This window comes from Protopterus annectens, chromosome 6.part0 (assembly GCF_019279795.1).
Source record: "Protopterus annectens isolate FY-2018-M chromosome 6.part0, PAN1.0, whole genome shotgun sequence".
NCBI classification, from domain to species: domain Eukaryota; kingdom Metazoa; phylum Chordata; order Ceratodontiformes; family Protopteridae; genus Protopterus; species Protopterus annectens.
In genome coordinates this window covers 1,410,412,956-1,410,428,129 of record NC_056737.1, presented here as the reverse complement: position 1 = coordinate 1,410,428,129, position 15,174 = coordinate 1,410,412,956, and the positions used below count along the sequence as shown (strand labels likewise).

Sequence of the window (15,174 nt, the reverse complement as noted above, 5' to 3'; positions counted from 1 at the left end):
AGGCAACTAGCAGCTGTTCAGATTTCATGAGAGAATTGGTGCTGAGCAAGTAAAATCTAAGTTGTCTATGCACGTCCAAGGAGTGCAGTATTCGTTCCCCTTTGTTCTGTGGATTAGAAAAGAAGGTTGGCAAATGAATGGCCTGATTAAGGGCCACACTGGATACCACCTTGGACATAAATGAAAGATTGGTCCAGAGGGACACCCTGTCTGCATGAAAGATGATGAAAGGCTCCACTGCCATGAGGGCCTGTAATTCTGACACCCTTCTGGCTGAAGTGATGGCTAGGAGGAAGGCTGTTTTCCAAGAAAGGAATTTCAACTCGGCAGTTGCAGCTGGCTCAAAAGGAGGTAGAGTGAGCTTTTCCAATACAAAGTTAAGGTCCCAGGCAGGAGTGGGAGCTCTCTTGGGTGGTCTTACATTTTGGCCCCTCTGAGGAATTACTTCAGTAGGGGGTGAGAGAAGAGGGGTGGTTCAGTATTATAATGTGCTGAAATGGCTGAGGCATGAATTTTAATGGAAGAGAAGGAAAGGCCCTTGTGAAGCATCTCTGTTAGGTATTGAAGAATATGGGGTAAATTGGGCACTGTAGTGCCCATCCCCCGAGTATGACTCCAGGAACAGAATCTTTTCCACTTTTCAGCATAGGATTTTCTAGTACTAGGCCTCCTTGCTTCCAGGATGACATCCAGCACTTGTTTGCTGAGGGATGGTATAGGAGAAGTCAGGTAATTAGCCAGGCTGCCAGGTTCAGGGTTTGAAGCTAAGGGTAAGGAATCTGGCCCTCCTGCTGGGACAGTAGGGAAGGAGTCTGAGACAGGTGCCATGGTACCAGTAGTGACATACTGCGCAAGAGGGGGTACCAGTGTTGGCATGGCCAGTCTGGTGCAAAGAGTATTGTCCTTGGTTTGTCCTGTTTGATCTTTAGCAAAACTTTCGAGAGGAGAGGAAAAGGGGGAAAAGCATAAACTGAGAGGCTTTCCCAGGTAAAGGGCAGGGAATCCACTTTCCAAGCTTGTCTGTGGGGAGTCCTTGTGCAGAATTTGTCCAACTGGTAGTTCTGAGAGGAGGCAAACAGGTCTATCTCTGGGCTCCCCCATTTGTTTCCCAGAATGTTGAATATCTTTGGCTCCAGTTTCCACTCGTGTGGGCCCATGAGGTTTCTGCTTAGGTCATCTGCCAGTGTATTTAGCTTGCCTGGCAGGAATTGAGCTTGTAGGTGCCCTTGGTAGCTCAAGGCTGTGTTCCACAGAGCCATGGCTAGTCTGCAGAAGGGGTATGAGTGAGTTCCTCCCTTCTTGTTTATGTACCACAAAACAGTAGTGTTGTCAGTCTTTACCAATAATTGTCCTGGAAAAATGTGGTCCTTGAAGGCTGTCGGAGAATTCTGTACAGCTAACATTTCTTTTTGAGTGATATGCAGGTGCATTTGACTCTGGCTCCATTTGCCCTGAATGCACTTGCCCTGCCAAGTGGGCCCCTCATGCATAGTCTGATGCGTCTGTTGTTAGGATTTGGGTGGCAGGGGGTAGAGTGAATGGCAGTCCCTTCTTGTGGTGGCAGGCCTCTGCCCACCAAAGGAACTCTGCCTTTATATAAGGGATGATGGGAATTACTGATTCCAGGTCCTGAGAATGTTGATACATTGCAGTTTCCTCATATGCAGTCTTGCATATGGAATTAGTAGAATGCAAGAGGCCAAGAACCTCAGGGCTTGCAGTATTTTCCTTGCAGACAGCTGGGTCTTTGTGCCCAGTAGTTTGGAGTAGGCTGTCAAATAAACTCGTTTCTCTGGCGTGAGGTAGGACATCTGGGAAGTTGTATTCAAGCTTGCTCCCAGGAATACAATTTGTTGGCAGGGTACTACATGAGATTTCTTTTCGTTTATGGGGTACCCCAGTGAGGTTAGCAGTTTCTTTACAAATGCCAGATGATTTAATAGGATGTCCTGGCTTTCTGCCTGAATTAGAAAATCGTCCAGGTATAGGTATATTTGAATATTTCTTTGACTTCAGAATGAAATGATTGGAGCTAGACACTTTCTGAATACCCTGGGTGCAGCAGATAAGCCAAAGGGCAATGCTGAGAACTGATGGTGCATGTAGCCTGCCCAGAAGTGTAGGTATTTTCTGCAAAATTCCCTTATTGGGATGTGCAGGTAAGCTTCCTTTAAATCCAATGTTGCCAACCAGGCATTTTTGCCTAGCATGGGAAGCAGCTGATGAAGAGTTAGCATTTTGAATTTTGGGATTACCAAAAAGGTGTTTAGGATAGACAAGTCCAGGATAGGATGCCCGGTATTGTCTTTTCAGGGTACCAGGAAAAGTCTGGAGTAAAACCCTTGTCCTCATTCCTCTTCTGGGACAGGTTGAATAGCCCTGATACTTAGAAGATTGAGAACCTGCAGATGAGCCTCTGCTCACTGATTTGGAGGTAGGTCTGGCCAACTGCTTGGGGTTGGTAAGGAGTGGAAGTGGATTCTGTATCCTTGGAAAACTATATTTAGAACCCATTTGTCTTGGGTAATGAGTTCCCAGTTTTTTGCATGCAGGGCAATCTTTCCCCCTAAAGGAATGGTCAGTTGAGCAGGGCTTGGAAGGTTTAAGGTTAAGTCATTGTGACAGTTTACTATAGGGGGTGCCTTACCACTTCCAGCTTTGGAAGAGGCAGCCCCACACTGCTTAGGCCTGTGAGTACCTTGAGACTGAAGCCTGGGTGGTCTGCTGGTCCTGGGTATGGACTGAGAAGGCCTGGAAGAGGCAGGTAAGGACCAATTCTTAGAAGCCTAGTGCCTACTAAATCTGGGAGGCTGTACTTGCAGGAAAGCTTTAACAGTTGGCATAGATTTAGCTTTTTCCTCCATCTTTTTAAGTGCTTCTTCTGCTTTGTTACCAAATAGGTTGTCTTGGTTTAAGGGAGCATCTAGTAATTTAGCTTTAACATGATCTGGTAAAGTTTGCTCCTTAAGCCAAGCATGCCTTCTAAGTACAGACCCAGTGACAGCAGCCCTGCAAGATCCCTCTAAGGAATCAAAACCACATTGCAAATTATGTTTACCAACTTGTTCAGCAGAATGCATTAAATCCTGTAATTCTTCACTTTCAGCACAGTCAGAAATCAACATAATTTTCTGTTTAACTAATCCAATAATATGCTGCTAATACTTTAACATATGAAACTGGCAGTTTAAGGCCCTAATGGCCAAAGTAGCAGAAGTGTATACCTTCTTACCCCATCTATCCAGGGCCCTGGAATCTCTATCAGAGGGGGTAGGATTTTTGGCAGTAGTAGCCTTAATGCCCTTGGGTCCCTGTGAAATGGCCTCTGGATCCGCAGTAGGATTCTTAAAGAGGAACTTGTGAGAGTCAGGTACTCTAATACCTGTCAGGTTTCCTGGGAGCCGGAGGTAAAGTGTCTGGGGCCAGGCTAGATTCCATGAAGGCATCATCTACAATGTCCAGTACAGGAGGGATAGCTAAAGGCCTGTGTTGAGGTAGGAGTAAGAATTCCCTAAGCCTCTTTTTAGAGTCAGAGTAATCCTGGCTTTCCCAGTGGAAATGCTCCCTAAGAGTATGCAAAGTTTCACCAAAAGAGAAATCTTCTGGAGAGGAAGCAGAGGGAATGGAGTCCTCTGCATCAGAATCCTCATAGGTAGATAAGGGCAAATCCTGGTCATCAGAAGAAACAGAAATATCAGAATCCTGATCCGAAGAATCAGAAGGAAAATCAGTTCTAGGTCTCTTAAAGGAAGAAGGGTGGCTTCCACTGATTAGAGTAATAAGGTCTTCAGCCATTCTTATCATTTGTTTTTTAAGCATGGGGGCCTGACCATGTGGTCTGGGTGTCTGTTTTCTAGGCGTGGATCGAGTTTTAGGCCTTGAAGAAGAAGATGGCGTCGGTTTGATATGCAAGTCAGCAGGCCTGAATACACCCTCAGAAGCCGGTGCCTGCACAGCGGCTCTGGACCCATCAAAGGTAGAGACATCCACAGGTTCCACAGTCGAAGAAGCATCTCGCTGCATACCGGACTCTGCATGGGTCTCAGTAGAGGCCTGTGAATCTGAAGTAGCGGGTATCAGGGGCTGCGAAAGCACCTCGAGTACAGGCGAACTAGTGCCTAGCTTAATGGAAGCATCGTCAGCAGCTTTGGACCTATGTGGTCTGTCTCTGTCTTTTTCTTTACGTTTTTTCGGAATGTCGGTAGTCAGATGGCTTACCGAAGCTATTTCTGGATAATTGAACAGAGTACCAAAATAGTTAGATGCAAAAATGAACCGTCGACGAATAGTTTGAGGATTGAATAAGGCAAAAAACTGACAGAGGGGGGACATCGTTTTCTGGGTCTAGGCAAGGAATGAAAATCTTTATGAGGTATTTGCTTTCCACACGAAATACAATTGTTAACTTTTACTGACATCGGTTTAAAGCAAGAAAAAGGATCCCCAACAGGGTCCTTAACTTTTTCGAAGACTTCGGATCTGAAACTCGAAAAAGAAAATTTCAGGAGTCGGCCGACCGGCACTTACAAACTGCTTCTGCTTCGGGCACCGCATGGCTGATGTAATGGCGTCGGCTGCATGCTTTATACCCCTGACTACCTGACGTCATGGAAGATGAAACAGCAACCGATGCAGGACCCAAGACTTTGATAATCAGGCTGACTGAGGGCTACCTGCAAGCAGATAACCCAAATGTAATGACTTGCAACAGTGAAACACGAAGAACATCAGGGGGGTAGCTAGGGGCCTATGCTGAGGCAAGTTTAAAAATTCCCCGAGTCTCTTTTTGGACTGTGGGTAGTCCTGGCACTCCCAGCGGAAATGTTCTCTGAGGGTATGCTGGGTTTCACCAAAAGAAAAGCCCTCTGGGAGGGAGGCAGATGGAATGGAATCTTCTGCATCTGAATCCACATAGATAGACAAGGGTATGCCCTGGTAATCAGAGGGGTCAGAGTCATCAGACTCATGATCTGTAGAATCACAATGAAAATCAATTCTTCGTCTTTTAGAGGGGGAAGGCTGGCTTCCCTTGATTAAAGTAATAAAGTCTTCAGCCATTCTAAGCATTTGTTTCTGAGGCATGGGAGCTTGAAAATGCACTTTGGTTGTCGGTTTCCTAGGCATAGTGCGAACTCTGGGCCTGAGAAATTCTGTAGTTTTAGTCAGAAACTAAGGAGTCTGTTTAATACGAACATAGGCTGGTACTAGGCTATGGCCCTAGGGCCTATACAAGTCTAGCCATAACAATTCCCTGGATATTTCTTCCCACAATATTTACTTCTCTGGACCCCTGTCTAGCAGGGCGACTGACATGATCCCCGGGTGAATTTCCTATCTCCCATCCAATCATCACGGTTCCTTTTGAAGAGGGCCAAGGAGGCACTCTGCTTGACATATATGGGCAGTCTATTCCAGAGTATGGGGAGTCTCTGGGTCAGGAAACTATCTCTCCAGTATGTTTTATTCATTGTGATGACAAGGTTTAGATCCCTGGAGTGTGTGGCTCTGAGGGATTGGGACTTCTTTAAGTGGAGCATGTCCAAAAGCTCAGGGTATGACATGGCCTTGTATGTTAAGCAGAGATCGCCTCTGAGTAGACGATATGCCACAGAGTACAGCTGGAGTTTTTTTTAGACGGTCAGCATAAGGCATCTGCTTTAGGCCTGTGATTCTTTTAGTGAGGTATTTCTGTGGCCTTTCCAGCTGTTGCAGATGTCTTGTGAAGTACATACCAAACGGGGCATTATACTCTATAATGGGTCTAATGAGGGATGAGTACAGTGGGACAATGACCTCCTTTTTTCTGGATGAAAAGCCCTTAGTGATGAGGTGTGCCACATAGAAGGATTTCCTGACTGTTGTGGCGATGTGGTTATCGAAAGTGAGACCACTGTCCACCTGTGTCCCTAAGTCTCTCATCACAATTTCGATAATTAGTGTACTGCCACCTATGTGGTAATTCATGAGTACATGTTTTTTTTTCCAAAGGGGATAACTTCTTGGCATTAAGCTTGAGCCCATGGCTCCGACACCAGGCATCTGTTTCTGTAAGGCCCTTTTGTAGAATATCCACATCATTTGGGGATTCAATAATGGCTCCCAGTTTGCAGTCATCTGTGAACTTTGTTAGCCAGAGTCCCTTAGTGTTGACCTGTACTTCAGAGACGTAGATGCCAAACAAGAGTGGTCCCAGGACTGAACCCTGAGGTACTCCACTTGTCACTTGTCTGGAGCTGGATTTGGAGTCTGCTACTTTTACAGTCTGGGTTTTGTCAGTAAGCCAGTTGGCAACCCATCGAGTGACGTAGGGATTTATGCCTAGCTTAGTAAGTTTATCTATGATTCCAGAGTGGGGGATGGTGTCGAAGGCCTTGATGAGGTCCAGATAGGCTGTGTGGACCACCTTACCCTCGTCCACAGCTCTGGAGACTGACTCTAAGAAGTCAATCAGGTTCAGAAGACAAGATTGGCCCTTTACAAACCCAAACTGGGTGGAGTCCAGTGTTTGAAGGTTGCCAATGTCTTTGTTTATAAGTTCCATGACAATGCGTTCCATGCCCTTGCAGATCAGGCTCGTCAGACTGATGGGACGGTAGTTCCCAGGATCCAAGGTGGATCCCCCCTTGTGGAGTGGGATAACTGTAGCTGTGCGCCACTCAGTGGACACGAAGCCTGAGGTGATGCTATGATTAAACATGACACTTAGGTGAGGTGCCAGTTCATTTTGTAGTTCATGTAGTACACAGCCTGGGATGTCATCTGGTCCCATGGATGCTGTATTCTTAGCTTTGGAGAGTGCGGTTTCTACCTCGGTGGCCGTGATTACCGGAATTTGGCAATCCTTTGGTATTGAGATGGGCCCTTTAGGGGGTGAGAGGGGGGTGAAGTTGGCACTAAATCGATCTGCCAGGATATTGGCAATATCCTTGGGATGAGTACATTTAATGCCATTCTGTTGAAGCTCAGAGCAGATCTGAGCATTGCCATTTAGATTCTTGACATAACTATAGAATGCCTTGTGGTTGTCTTTGGAATCTTTGGCAATTTTATATTCGTAACTAGCTTTTGAGGATTTTATGAGGGATCTCAGCTTCTTACTGAGGCTGGTAAGGGAGCTTTTTGCATCCTGAGATTTTTCTCTTTTCTATAAGTTTCTTCCACCTGTTGTATAGTTTGTTTATAGCAGGGGACCACCAGATTGGCTTCCTTTTTTTGGAGGAGAGCATCTTGGTTCTATTTGGGATGGCACGATTCATGCACGAGTGGATGTGCTTGTACAGTGCCTTAGTGTAGGATTCTGCAGTCGAACTTTCAGATCCCGTCTCCATGGCTGTCATGAAGTTTGTCACTTCTGACTTGAGTAGCATGAAGTTGGCTTTGGAGAAATTTTTTAAGGAGGTTTCCTTACTGGGGGTGGGGTGGGGGTGGGATGTGGATGTCAAGGGTGATTTGCTTATGGTCAGACCTGACCAATGAGGGGGTGACCACTGGTGTGGAGCATCTATCTCCCATGTTGGTAATGACCAGGTCTAGGATATTGGAGCCCCTGGTGGGACAATGGATTAGTTGATCCAGGACGTTGGAATTTATGAATTCCAAGAGCCGTTGGGAAAAGTAGTTGGTACCCGAGTAGCTTTCCCAGTTAATGGCAGGGTAGCTGAAATCACCCAGTATTAGGGTGTTTGGTTGTATCTTAATATTTTCCAGTATGTTTAGAAAGGTGAAGTGAGAATCTTGGGGCATGGTGGGGGATCTGTAGCAAGCTACAATCTGGACTGCAGTCTTACCTAGTGTTAGTTGCACCTGGAGAATTTCAGATGCACTGTGTTGGGCAACTAGCCTAGAGGTGTGAATATCCTTGGTGAATATGGACACTCCTGCACCTTTAGTGTTTCGGTCTTGGTTTTGTGGCCGAAAAGTGTGGTAAGAGTTGTAGCCTGATATTGCAGGGGTGCTCTCTGGAGCCTTCAACCAAGTCTCAGTTACTGCACAGATATCGATGTTCTCCATTTTTAGGAGTGCCTCGAGAGAGTGCATTTTGAGGTTTAGACTTCTAGCATCGAGTAGCATTACTTTCAGATTTTGCATGCTTTATCTGTTACGGTGGTGGTTTTGTCCTTTGAACCTTGCCTAAAAAAAGCACTATAGGGGTGGCAAGAGCTTTAGCCAGTAACGTGAATCCCAGGGGTGACATGTGCAGACCACCTCTGGCAAAGTATCGTGGTTGGTCGATCATGTCTTGCCAGGCAGACAGAAACTGGCTTACATCGGGAGGTGTGAATACACCCTCAGAAGCCGGTGCCTGCACAACGGCTCTAGACCCATACAAGGTAGAGACATCTGCAGGTTCCATAGTCGAAGAAGCATCTCACAGCAAAACAGACTCCGAATGGGTCTCAGCAGAGGCCTGCGAATCTGTAGAAACAGGTATCAGGGGCTGCGAAAGCGCCTGAGTACCGGCGGACTGGCGACTAGCTTAACGGAAGTGTCGGTGGCAGTTTTGGACCTATGCAGTCTGTCTCTGTCTTTATCCTTACGTTTTTTCGGAAGATCGGTAGTCGGATAGCTTATCGAAGCCATTTCAGAATACAGTTAACAACAGCGAAAGAATTTAGTGACAAAGATAGCCCGACGATGAATAGTTTGGGCATTGAACTGGGCACAAAACTGACAGCGAGGAATGTCGCAGTCTGGGCCTAAATAGGTGACGCAGTAAGAATGAAAATCTCTGGGAGGTATTTGCTTTCCACGGGCAAGACAACTGTTAATTTTTTCTGATATCGGTTAAAGCAAGAAAAAAGGATCCCCAACGGGATTCTTAGCTTTAGAAGACTTCAGGTTTGAAACTCGAATAATGAAAATTTCAGGTAGCGGCCGACTAGCACTTGCAAACTGCTTCTGCTTTGGGCTCCACTCGGCAAGAAAAGTTGGTGTAATGGCATCGGCTGCATGTTTTATACCCCTGATGATCTGACGTCATGGAAGAGGTGACAGTATCAGACGCAGAAATCCCAAGACTCTGGTATTCGGGCCGACTGAGGGCTACCTGCAGGCAGATAGCCCAAGTGTGATGACTACAACAGTGAAACACAAAGAAAATCAACTAGCTCCGGATCCAACTAATGCGTTGGATCTGAACCCTGAGAATCAGCGTGCCTCGATGACGAGAGGGCTAATGCAGCCTACGGAATGGTGGCAGCATCCAATTGTTTCTGATCCGATGAGGCCTTGGGTTCGGGGGACGGATCCTGAGCCTTCAGATCCAGCCCTGTTGAGGACTGCTTTAGATTCACAGGACTGCGATTCGAGAATCTTGCCATTTCTGAGAACGTAGAAGAGAAGCCCCAGGGGAGGCAGAGGAGGCTTTCCTCTTGGACTCATTATGGCCACTGGAAGAGGGGAATCCAAAGATAAAAGGACACCCTTGGGCCATGCCCTTGAGCAGAAGCTTGTTGGTGTGATCCATCAATGCTCGAGGATTGAATGTGGCCCAAATTGCAAATTCAGCCTTGAATTGTCTGATCCTGACAATAAAAATATTTTTTGTGGGTGTCAGAGTTGGGCCATCGTACGCACACAAGAAGAGCATCTTTTAAACCTGGAAGGGTTGCCAGACATGGTTCTATCAAAACACACACACAAGCTAATCTACCAAGCCCCCAAACTGCCCAAAGAGCTCCAAAACAAAATTTGGGACTAGAATCACACTCAAACAGGGAGGCTAACTAACCAAACTCAAAAAATGCCAAAACAAAACTTAACTAAAGGGGAGGGACCTGGAAAAAGGTGCCAAGCACTGAAAGACAAGAAAAACCAGACCTAACACTGAACAAGAGCTAAGAAAAATGGGGGGAGGAAGTAAAAGTACTAACTACACACAGCAAAACCCCTAAAGAGAAAAATTTGAGCACTTAACTGACAATACTTCAAGAAATCCTCTAAATGATTGCTGCAAGCCTGAATCATGTCTGTAGCAAAACATGGCAAACGAGATCTGAGGGTTTGAAGGTAGAAAGGGATTATGGGAGTGGGAGGAGCTCGAGCCTTGAATCTGCTCTGTAAAGTTGCCAGATTGGATCAGACATCCGATCCAAGACCCAGTCATGATGAATAATTAAATGGAGAACATCAGAACATAATTACTTAAAACTATATACAGCCTCTGCAGTTCAACCACAGGAATCCAGTAGTTCAACCTAATGGTACGTACTTGAATAGAGATGTAGTCTAAACATTACATAAATGACTAGATTTGTAAACATGCAGTTCTCATGAATGCAAGGGATATAGTCTGCAGATATTTCCTACTAGCAATCTGTATTGTACTCAGTTGAAGAAACTAATTTGCTTTCCTGTAAAATAAAATAAATAACCAAAATACATAAATAACTGATGCTGGCCACGTGTGTACTGTGCAACATAATGCAGTTTTTCATCTCATGCTGATCCCTGAACTCGCATGGTAAAAGGCAGTGGGACTTTAGCTGAAGAATGTATCATCCTCTTTTGTTACACACACAGCACTATCAACTACCCTTCAACATGCCTTTAGGATGCCAAGAGAAACTGGAGCACAAAGTAAAACACTACGATAAGCAAGCATTCTTTTGACAAACACTAAAATGATTTACAACCAACTAAAACTACATACCTATGGGCAAAAAAACACACACGGAATGTTTAATTTTCAGTTATAGCACGTCTTGCTTATCCAGTAAGATAGCTGTACACCAAATATTCAATTTGTACGGACCACACAACATTTAACAATAGCTCACAAAAGAGAGCATTTGCATGAGCATAAAAATGAAAATAAAAATGAATTTAGATTTAAAGGGACAGGGAATTTGTGGCATCCTATTATTTTGAGCTCAAAACCAGGAAAAAACAAGGAATTCGGTACGGTTGAGAGGTATGATTGGGACCACTAAAAACACTACTTAACCACAGCCTCCAAACAGACTTTGTGCTCAACAACTGCAGAACTGTAACAGTTATCCTGCTGCACAAGGGCAGGCCATCCACAGACCTGAAGAATTATCAATGCATAAGCCTGACTAGACTTGTATGCAAAGCTATGGAGACAATATTCAAGGATATCCTACAGGATGACAAAGGTAACCTACAAATACTGGACCCAAACCAGTTTGGATTTGTCAAGGGCAGGTCCTGCCTACTCACCCTGGTAAACTTCTTCGAGAAAATCAGCAAAGCAATGGACAAGGGCAAAATGGTGCATACGGCCTACCTTGACCTGGCCACGGCGTCTGACAATACCCTACTTAGGAACTTGTAAAAAAGCTCACAAAACTAGGTGTACAACTCGTACATCTCCCACTGGATAGCCAACTTACAAACAGGACCCAAGAAATAAGAAAAGAGGAGTTTTCCTCCACAACAATGCTGGTTACTACTGGCGTGCCGCAGGACTCCTTGGTGGGGCTGCTTCTATTTAGCATCTATTTGTCAGAGGTCATGACTAATGTCAACAGCCTCTAGGTGATCAAGTTTGCAGACAATTGCAAACTGGGGGTAGTCATTATATCCCCCCTCCCAATACACAAATATCCTCCAAAAAGGCTTGACATAAACCAATAACTGGAGCCACAGTCATGGTCTAAAACTCAGTGCCAAAAAGTGCATAATAGTAACTTTCAGAAAGACAGCTACCCCAGCAAACTAGTGTAGTGAGGAAATCATTATGCGCTACACAGCTTATAAGCAGGAGTATGTCATCTAGAATCACACATGTCATCTCTCAGCTGTACACTGCTCTCATAAGACCAATCATTAAGTACAATGCCCCCTTCAGTATGTACCTCACCAGGCACATGCAACAACTGAACATCCTCAAAGATACCTCAAAAAACTAATATATGGCGTAGAAAAGTTGTCCTACGCGGACTGCAGCAAACCCTTACCCTTTTATTCGGTCTCCTACAGGCTGCTGTGAGGAGAAACATGCCTGGACTACAAAGTATCCTCCTTTCCATACCTAATTGACCTGTTGCAAATCCATAAAACAAACAGCATCGGTAGCAACTGATCCAGGGACCTAAACCTTGGTTGCAATATAAAACATGCTGGAAGGACCGGTATTATCTCAGGAGCTCCCCCTTATCTGAAACAAGCTTCTTATCCAAGTGAAGAAGAGTTCATTCCTGCACCTAATCAAAAAAACAAAAACTTAGATCAGTGGAAGGGGAACCATAAATATACTCCTGGTCTAACATCTATGTCTCTATTAGATAAAGAAAGCTCGCAAATACTGATCCACCCATGAACAAGTATATATAGCCTCACAAATCTTTTGTGAACCAATACCTATCAAATTTTAGAGGGAAACATGGCTAGGCTTAAAAAGGCTCCTTGGATTGACAATCTAGTATTCTACTATGATAAATGTTTCTCTTTATGCACTATTCAATTTTTTTCTGAATGTTAAATGTGGACGAAGACACTGCATAAGGTATTTGAAACTTTACACTGCATGGAACGTGGTCCAAACAAATGCACACATTTCCAAGCAGAAGCTGAATATTCCCATTAGAAAATAAAGAGTGTGTGTGTGTGTGTGTGTGTGTGTGTGTGTGTGTGTGTGTGTGTGTGTGTGTGTGTGTGTGTGTGTACATTTTTTTCATTTCTAGATGCTTTTGGATCCTTGTGCCTTCTGACCAACCAAGCTTTTCTAATCAGACTTAGCTCATGCAGCTCCCACACTTGGGTCGTAGTCAGTACAGTACCAAACCAAGGAGAAATGTCCAGGGGAGTCATTACCCAAGTAACCACAAGTGCTGTTTGTGCTGCTGTTCATATTTATGCCTTCAGCTCAGCTTTCTGACTGAATGTATCCTTATCACTGACCCAAATTAAGTCTTGCTTTCCCCCACACTGGAGAGTTATGACTTCCCTTCCAGTTTGTTCCTGGACCATTACCTACATTTTACATGCCCCCTTGATGATTTATTTCAATTAGGATGTAAGCTATGGAAGGTGTTTAAAGTATGACCATAATTCCACCTCTCCTCAGTGGCTAATGCAGGCACCTACATTACTCTGGTGACATCCTAAACTCTCCTATAATGTGCACATACCCCCCCACACACACACCCTCCATGACAATAACTGATAGAGGTTTGGCACTAGCTAGCCCTGCTCACCCTCAAGTCTATGTCCATTTTTTGCACTAATGCCACCATCTGCATTGCTGCAGATGGCTGACTGTGACTAACATCACCCTCTCACAAGGATGGGTGAAGCTCATGATCTGCTTACTTCCCACCCAATCCTGCCAGCTCTTCCAGTAGACAAGCCACTACACAAACTACCATTGTATGGGTCATACTCAGGGTGTCATCCCTCTATGCCAGAGACAGGTTACAACTAAAGTAATACTACAGTATCAAAACAATAGCATTTATAAATTAACTTACCAATGCTATCTGTTGCTTGACCCTTTCTCTTGCTGCTTTTTCTTCAGCTTTTTCTCGATTCCTTTCTTCCAACATTCTTTTTGTTTTTTCTTCTTCTTGCTTTTTCTTAAATTCCAACATTCCCTTTCCTTGCTGTCGTCTTTCAACTTCCTTTTTAAGTTCATTCTAATTAAAAAAGAAACATTTAACAGAATCCACAATTAATCTGTTAACACTTGATCATAACTTAACAGCTCATTGTGGATTTTGAATATCAACTCTTTTCAAGCCAAAAATGTACTCTTAATTCAACATAACCATGATGGGATGTTGTTCTCATCAATAAGGGTTTCAAACTCATGTTATACACAAAGTCATGGCTATGGCTAGTTTAAAGGATACACTACTGTATATAGGCAGAGCCTCAGAGTCAACACCAGTCACAACCTAGGATCATGTAGTTTACAGAAAGCCATACAAAACAAAACACAGAGGGGGAAGCGGAAACAAACTTAATTTCTGTGTAAGGTGCTTATGATAACAGGAGATCTTCCAGATGAGGTCAATGTAAAAAAAAAAAAAAAAAAAATGTAGTACTTAGGTTAACCCAATTCATCTGTCATTCAGCATTGAGGACCTATTTATAGAAAACAAAATTGATTTGAAGACGCATGAATTTTTGATTACACCCTATCCTAAATTTTCAAGCATCTTGTTGATTCCATCCTGCAGAAATATGTACGCAAGGAAAGTCAGATATGTAAGGACTCGTGGTCATATTTGGAGACAATTAGTAAGGTCACGTTCAATAAAGAAACTAATTTTATTACAATAAATGTAAAGGATCTGTATAGTAGCATACCCCAGGATATAGCTTTGGAATGGGTTAATTTTACGTTGAGGAAACACAATGCACCAGATAGTGAACTGGATTTGGTAACAACATTAGGAGACTTGGTGCTGACTTATAATTTTTTTACATTTAGAGATGACTTCTACAAACAAAAAGTAGGCGTCGCTATGGGATCCCCATGTGGAGGTAGCATAGCCAATTTGGTCATGGCCTACTGGGAGTCGCATTATGTTTTCTCAAATAATAACCTTTACTATGAACGATTCTTATTATACACACGATTCCTTGATGACATTTTTATACTTGCCTACATAAATGAAAGTGAAGTTGCCATGATGTTACAATACTTTAATCAAAGTACAGATTTCTTAGAATTTACATTCACATTTTCTACTGAAAATATTGCATACTTAGATGTATGGTTGAACAAAGATTTAACCCTTAATTGTTATACTGCGAAAATTCATCGCAAGAAAACATATTCCAATACCTTCTTGCACTTTACCAGCTGTCACCCATTCTCACAAAAAAGATCAGTGGTTAAGGGCCAGCTGGTACGGGCTGCGAGAATGATTTCATTGGATTGTGACTTCAATGATGAATGTTCAAATCTAAGGAATATGTTCATGGCAAGAGGATACCCTGTTGAATTACTTGATCAATTGATTCAGGAAGTTGTCGAAAAGTATATGTACCATAGAATTCTCTTTGTATTCTTTTTAATGAGAATTGCGATTTGGGTACTAATGTTGATGTATCTGGAGATGTAAACACACCTTCAGTACAACAAACATCTTTCGAGGCTCTGGATGAGGAGCTATCAAAATCTACATTTATTACCACTTTTAATCAAAATAGATCATTTTAAGAACTGGGAATTGTTTAAAGTATTTACAAGAAAGTGGGATC

General features: G+C 43.7%; 1 protein-coding gene across 1 annotated transcript in view; it reads right to left on the bottom strand.

Annotated features, from left to right (window-relative positions):
• UBXN4 (UBX domain protein 4) overlaps positions 1–15,174 on the bottom strand; it is a 1,313,764-nt gene that overhangs the window by 372,001 nt on the left and 926,589 nt on the right. Inside the window, exon 8 of the mRNA XM_044074960.1 lies at positions 13,434–13,598. Within this exon, the coding sequence (XP_043930895.1) occupies positions 13,434–13,598 (165 nt within the window). The remainder of the gene's footprint in view (positions 1–13,433; positions 13,599–15,174) is intronic.